Genomic DNA, 7,771 nt, shown 5'->3' with positions numbered 1-7,771 from the left:
GAATTAGAAACCCAGAAAAAACCCCAACACAATTCTACCATACAGAACCTCAATTAGAAAGAGAGAGGAAAAAGTTTTTTAATCAAATAGTGTTAATATCACAATCCATCAAAAAAGTAAATGTATTTGTTCAGCTGTTCCTTGGTTAGTTAATGCTTTCATAAAAATGCCTCAAGTTTAAGACCTCTGGGTTATTTCCAAGAAATTAATAAACACAGTTTAGAGATACAGTTTATATGTGCAAAAGCTCTGTGTGCGCACTTGGGATCAGGATCCCTGGCTCACACAACTGGGATCCCACACCCAATCTTGGAATAACTAGGGGTACATTAAAAATATTACTTATCTTTAACAAAATCAAGAAGCCATCCTATTACTAACTCTGTATACTTGGTGGTTCTGGACTGGAGATGGTCAGGAAATTTTTGACAAAACTATTTTAATCAGAAAATACCGGTTTATTAAAATCAAAATTTATTAGTTTCTATGAAACCTTTGTTGGGAAGGTTTCTTAGGTCCAGGACAGAATTTCTGGTCAGACAGAGAGAGAACCCCCTTCCCCAACGCAGATTAGCGTATAGCCTGGTAGTTAGGGCACACATCAGGGATGTAGGATTCAAAGCAATTTGAGCAAAGGTCACCCACATCCCAAGTGAGTGCCCAAAGCACCAGGCTCTTGGCTGTTCTGAGGACGGGGTGTCTGCATGCATTCTCTCTTTCTACATTTTGAAAGGTCTTTGTTTCACTCTAATGCAAAATAAGAAAAACATCTGAAATCTCAATTTTTCTCATGATGGGGAAAAAAAAATTTCCTGCACAGCTCTACTCTGGATCATTCTAGGTAATACATTCAAGTTGCAAACAATACACTAGAATCTGAGAGAGGCTAAAATATGCTATGCAAAATGGTCATAAAAGGGAAACCTCAGGGGACTGGGAAAAAGGTCCAGTCCAGTGAGATAAGTTATATATTTGCAGCTTTAATCAAACAAACAAAAAACTGCCCAGACCAGTGCTAAAATTTATGTGCAAAATGATGGTTAGGACTACTTAAATTTAATCTACATCCCTCCCCAATGAAATCATTCCCATACCCTTCATATATAAGATACTCCCTATGCCATATGTACACAATCAAACTATCTCACTGTGCTTCTGAAAAATACAATCTCTAGAGGAAATAGTCAGCTCTGAAACAGATGCATTATATTAAGCTGAGCTACCAGCACCATCATGCACTGATTACACAGCCAGGCTACCTGCAAATATACCTAAAACAGTGAAAAAGTTCTAAACTATAGGGCAGATTCATTCTCTCTCTGTTTCATGTCAAAAAACAAAACAAAAACCCACAAACATCCTAGATTTTAAGGGTATTTCCTTGATTTCTCTCCTCCTCATTAATGCTTTAAAGTACTAAATCACCAAATTTCAGACCAGTTGTAAGACAGCACCCTCTTGTGTAATTATATGTTAACTTTATAAATTTGGGGGTTGCATTTAGACTTTTTGTCATATGTATACACACATTCTTGCTTTTTTCCATACATTTGTGTAGCAAAACAGAATCATCATCTCTTGTCAGATATTGTTTCTAAAATATGCCACTGGCTTATAGCTGCTCCAGGTTCTTTCCTGAGTTTCACAAGCCAAGGCTCTAGAAGGTATTTACCTTCTGTAAGTATTTACTGTGTGGGAGTTACATAGTGTACACTGTTTCATGACCACCAGAACACGCTGCTATGCTCTGTGACGGGGCAAGGCCAGATGGCTATAGAAAAGTAGTGGGAGACAGATATATTAGCTCCAGGCTAAACAAATCCCTGGTACCAGGATAAGTGAAATGGCAGCTGCTCCAGGTCAATTAAGACACCTGGAGCCAATTAAGAACTTTCCAGAAGGCAGGGAGAATGCTAGGTTGATTGGGACACCTGAAGCCACTCAGGGGCTGGCTGAAACTAGTTAAAAGCCTCCCAGTTAGTCAGGTGGGTGTGCATGTCAGGAGATGAGGGAGGAAGTTGTGCTGTTGGAGAGGCTGAGTAGTACACACCATATCAGGCACAAGGAAGGAGGCCCTGAGGTAAGGGTGAAGTGGAGCTTGAGGAAGTGGGGGCTGCTGTGGGGAAGTAGCCCGGGAATTGTATGTGTCATGTTTCTAAAAGGTCAGCTACCATAGCTGATACTATTAGGGTCCCTGGGCTGGAGCCTGGAGTAGAGGGCGGGCCCGGGCTCCCGCCTTTGCCACCTGCCCTCCCTCCCCGCCCCGGATTAATCACTGAGACTGGGAGACAACAGAGATGGTGCAAGGGAGGATAGCTTCTCCTTACCTCCTTTGCTGACTTATGATGAAAATGGCTCAGTAGACTGTGACCCTTGTCTCTAGAGAGAGATGGGTTACATGGAGAGTCACAGTGAGCCTCCGAGGCAAGCAAAATCTGCCAGGAAACGCGGGACCCACAAAGACAAGGACAGAGCTTTGTCACAGCTCCAATACTAGAGTTTTAAACAATGCTGAGTATCCACGTTCCAATACCTGCTTTGCTAAAATTTTACTTCCATTTAAAAAGTTGTATGTTGGGTGACTGGATCCTAAAGCATAATGGTCTTCTTGATTTAGTAATTTCTCTATTGACAAGCAACAAAGGCTCTTGTAGGACACACCTAATTGAGATCTGGCAACCTATGACAAGGTTGGTGTGCCCATTAAAGCCCATCTTATATTTCCATACTAGTTAATCAGATTCATAGTCTCTTGCACCTCTTAGAACAGGAGTGGGCAAACTACGGCCCAGGGGATGCATCCAGCCCTTCAGACATTTTAATCTGACCCTCGAGTTCCTGCCGAGGAGCAGGATTGGGGGCTTGCCCCTCTCTGCATGTGCCGTGGCTCCCAGAAGCAGGAGCCGGACAGGGGACATGCTGCTATGTGTAGGGGCAGCCAGGGGGCTTTGCACACGAAAAGCTCACAAAAGCTTATGCTCAAATAAATGTATTAGTCTCTAAGGTGCCACAAGTCCTCCTTTTCAGTTTTCAAACTGTGGTCTATAGAATCTTTGCTGGTCACATGCTCCTAGCTCTCCTCATTTCCAGCTGCTAACTCACATTAAAAACAAAGCAAAGCACATTTTATTTCTCCTTCTCCATACAAGCAATCGCTGTAGTTGTCACAAGAATGGTATTTGATTAGCAGTCACAGGGGAGGTGATCCACATAATTGTTAACGTGAGGAGAGATGGTCCACAAGACTCTCTCTCGAGATGTGACCCACCTCACAAAAAAGCTGGAGAACCCCTACTTTAGCCAAATCTCTATGATTGTAGTCTCAGACTCAAGAAACAGAAATTACATCTTCACATGCAGAATGGACCAAATGTGCGACAGTGAGAAGAATATATCTGCAAGAAATCAGTATCCACTTTTCAGGGTATATGAAACTATACTAGAGAGACATATCATGAACCAAACATGGCCTGTACACTAGTTACTGAAAAAAAACCCTGTAGCAAACCACAACGGGTTCTAGTAGCTGGAGGTAGAATATACATCAATGCACATCTGTCGAATATCCACGCAGCTCAGAAGAGCACCAAGGACACCTCCACATAGGACTCAGATTCCAATTCTACCACCAACTACTCCCTCTAAATTAATCAAGCTCGTACCAAGGGATCTGTTAAACCAGAACAAAGTTACACTATTGAACTAAGGTTCCTCAAGAACACTACTCTTATGTACATGGTCCATGGCAGTGTGTTTTTGGAAGACAAACTTTGGCACCACTGTCTATTTCATGTTCTGTTTATTTTGGGGAACAATGGAAGTTGTGATACTTGCAAGAAAGGAAAAACCCGAAGGCACACTAACTTGTGCTGAACGTTTATTTTCATGCTCTTACACAAATGAAAAGCTTACAGCAAAATGTATTTCATGGCAGGTTAAATCCTATACGCCTTGCAGCACATTCACAAATGGCTCTGAGGAGCTCTGCACAGATAAGAATCTTCCACCAGGGTGTTCTATGGCTGTTTCTATAGCTTCAGGGTTACAGCTTACACCCGAAACAGGGTTTGGGCAATAAGGTGCTAGTAGTCACAGTTCAGGAGGCCCCCCATAGGTTTGGGGTCTGCAGCATACATAGGACGCAGTCTCCTCAAGCATGCTATACTAATCCTATCCCCTCAGGAGAGGTGAACACTACTGGATTCCAGGCTTTTCTTTGCTCACAAGATACGACTGTAAATGTTTTTCTAGTAATCAATTTATTGGCCTGAAACTATTGTTTTCATTAATGTGGGAGAAAAGTAGAATATTTTTCTGAATATGCACTATAAGAGACAATGGGTCATATTCTAATCCATTACATCAGTGTAAATCCAGCGTAACTCCACTACAGTCAATGGAGTTACTGTGGATTTTCACTTGTGTAGCCTGCACAAGATTTTCCAGAGTCCACTGGAAAGCATTTATTACATCAGAAATTCTAAGCAAAGCGCACTAACTTAAAGCATCAGACATGACAAGATGACGACTGACATATTTAAGACAAGTGATAACATGGACACCCCTCCAAAAGAAGGAGGGCGACCTAGAGCAGGGATCAGGAACCTTTTTTTCTATCTGGGACCACTGACCCAAAGAAAAAATCAGTTGCAGGTCACACACAGCCCCATGGGGGGAGGGAGAGGGCGCAAAGGCTCAGGGCTTCCTGCCACCGCGTGGTGAGCCAGCGCTCACAGCTCCAGCCCCATGTGGGCATGTCCGGCCCCTAGGCGGAGGCGCAGTCAGATGGCTCTGCGCAGTGTACACTGCCCACATCTATAGACACTTCCCCTGCAGCTCCCATTGGCCAGGGTTAACAGCAATGGGAGCTATGGAGGCAGCGCTCAGGGTGGGGGTAGCTCACAGAGCTTCCCTGATCACACCTTCGTCTAGGGGCCGCAGGGACATGCCAACCACTTCCCAGAGCTGCGCAGAGCCAACTCGATTTTCAACGGCCTGGCAACCCTAGCTTCCCCCCACAGGTGGGCGAGCCGGTATTTGCACTGCAGCCCTGCGGAGGGCACTGAGGCTCAGGGCTTCTGGCCTATGGCACGGAGACTTGCTGCGGGCCAGATGAAATTAGGCATTGGGCCAGATCCATCCTGCAGGCTGTAGGTTCCCCATCCCAACCTAGAGAAACATTATTTAGAGCAATAAAGAAGCTAAATCCATCAACATGATGCTCTGAAACCTGAACAGAACAGCACAAGACCAAAATAAGTGGCAGAAACAGGTAGACACCCTATGCACCTGAGGGTGCAGGAGGATAAAGAAATGAAAACCGAATTCACAGGAAATCTATCATTAGGGCTGGACTGATGCTTAGGCACATGCCTTCCACTCCCTCTCTTGTGTCATGTCATGAGAGACATAGGAATGTAAGGTTTTGTTTAAAAGCAAAATGATGTTTTTAGTTCTCACAGTTGGTTGGTTTTTTGGTTTTTTTTTGAAGAAGCAATTTGATAACTTGACAAGTGTAATCAATGCATTTTGCAAACAGCCTAAAACAACAGCTGATAGATGCAAGCTGTTCTAACCATCTTACCGGGGTGTTGACTTTGAAGCCCACTGGAGCAGAAGGTCTGTTCCACCCCAGGAGAGGAACTGGGGTGCAGGAGGGGTGGTGGGTGGATGACAGGGATTCTCACAGCCACTGCAGTTCATGCAGAGTTCTCCCTCTGGGTAAGTGGGAGCTGAAGATTGAACGAAAGTTTGGGAAGGAGGGAGGCTCAGGTTTCTCAAAGAGGAGCGGTGGGCTCCTCACCCACTCAGCAGACTGCTCCTGTGACTAGCCAATACCACTGCTGCCCAAGCAGGGGGCAAGGCCATGACAGGGGTGTACTTAGGGTCTTAAGTTACTTTAATATAGCTCTGCCATCTATAATATTATTGTATGCAAACATCAGCATAAGGATATGCTTATACCATCATTTGAATTTCCCCCCTAAACCTCTTCCATAATTTGTGTACCCACACAAACGCAGTGCAATTTATTGTTCAACTCATGATCACACACAATCTGAATCCTTCCTTGCTGATCTTATGAAGGTGGCTATGTGCACTGCATCCAGTTAAAACACTGCTTACGTTTCTACAGCTTAGTTCTAACACACCTCTGCCCCTTTTTGGTATTCTGAGATGAGCAAAATATGCTACTAAAAAGACTCATAACAGATCAAAAGAAACACCAAGATTTTCCTAATTCATTATTCTAATTTCTCTCAAACAGAATCAGCTTAAAGAACATGACTTAGTTTAAATTTCACCCATTGCTGGCAAGAGCTGGGATTGACAATAGCAAATATTAGTGAAATATGCATTAGCTTTTAGTATTGAAGTTTTGCCAGTACCAGGTGATTAAATTACCAAAACCAATTGCATAAAAGATAGTCTCTGATTTAACTCTGAAGTTTAAGTTCCTTTAGAGACATCACAGTATTAGTTTAAGAGTCACATAGGTGCATATTTACAAACTTCAGGGCTATTCATTCACAATAAACATCGCAAGCAATGTAACTTTACTTTCTTGAAATATAAAAAGTAGTAATCAAATAATACTGAGTTTATCTGTAAATTAGAACAAAACCACCCTGTCTTAGATGTGTTTATTGTACTGTGAAATAGTCAGCATACATTAGAGACAAAGTATACATGACTTCTAAGAAAAAGAGAAAAAAATAAATTGATGTTTTAAAGTTTTACTCGATATTGCTCAGAAGAATCTATAAATTATCCACTGGAAAGCATTCAGCACAAAAGCTCTGCTTCTACAATTACAGAACATGGAAGAATACAAGATGTTCTGAATCCAACAAGCCACATACCTAAAATTTAACTGTAAAAGCTCTGAAAAGATTAACTGTAAAGTTTATAAGCTTGTTTTCTTCTGAGACAGATTAATTTTATCTCCAAGACTTAGGGCCATTCCCTGTAAGGAAATAAAAAAAGGAAAGACGTTCACACCTTGGCTATTTCATAAAATTACTGTCATCTCAACGCCCCCACCCAAAAAAACCACAACACCACCTCTCCGTTACCAGTATTAACCAACAGTTCCATATATAAAATTCATGAAACTAATTCCATGGAAAAGAGAATATTTCTAATTCAACGACAACATTTTATTTATTTGTAGCTACAGTTCAGTACATAGTTTCCAAAAAGCATGAATAAGCTAGATTTGCGTATAATATCTTGCTGAAATAATGAACCATAAATAGACTATATTTTTTGATATTAGAAAGCTGTACCACCACTCCAAAAGAGCAAGAGTCAAGAATTTTAACCCTTGATGTTGCACCATTTTAAAATGCGGTCAGTCCAGCAGTTACAAAGGTCAGTCCAAATGGCAGTAATTGAAATTAGGGCATTGGAAAAGCTCAACACTAGCATAATACATACAAAATTAATAAATTATAAATGCAGACACCATCTCTCAACATGCTGAGCCCCCAAAAATCTTTTCCACCTCCATAAAAAATATGAGCCCATAAACAGAATAACGTGTGTGTGTGTGTGTGTGTTTTAGAGTCTCAGTAAAACTAACAAAAATAAGGAAATTCAAAGTTCCAGCTGCTACTTAATCAATAGTGAATTACTCCCTCGGTTAGACCAAGTCGCAGACTTAACTGAACATAGTGTCTTATGTAGGAGTTCCATTGACATTAACGGTTCCATTGTAAACATACTATCCACTTCTATTAAAACCATTTCAAAATTCTTCCAATAGCAT

The 7,771-nt window shown here is 41.8% G+C and overlaps 1 protein-coding gene across 3 annotated transcripts in view; it reads right to left on the bottom strand.

Annotated features, from left to right (window-relative positions):
• Window positions 1-3,864: 3,864 nt before the first annotated feature.
• Window positions 3,865-7,771, bottom strand: part of COPB1 (coat protein complex I subunit beta 1) — a 37,963-nt gene continuing 34,056 nt past the window's right edge. For all 3 annotated transcript variants that reach the window (XM_075129387.1, XM_075129388.1, XM_048855511.2), the window contains exon 22: window positions 3,865-6,967. In XM_075129387.1, the coding sequence (XP_074985488.1) occupies window positions 6,908-6,967 (60 nt within the window). In that variant the 3' untranslated portion in view covers window positions 3,865-6,907. The remainder of the gene's footprint in view (window positions 6,968-7,771) is intronic.

The sequence above is a fragment of the Caretta caretta genome, chromosome 6 (genome assembly GCF_965140235.1).
Source record: "Caretta caretta isolate rCarCar2 chromosome 6, rCarCar1.hap1, whole genome shotgun sequence".
Lineage (NCBI taxonomy): Eukaryota > Metazoa > Chordata > Testudines > Cheloniidae > Caretta > Caretta caretta.
The sequence above is the reverse complement of the archived record's forward strand: the minus strand, read 5'-3'. Positions and strand labels throughout refer to the sequence as shown.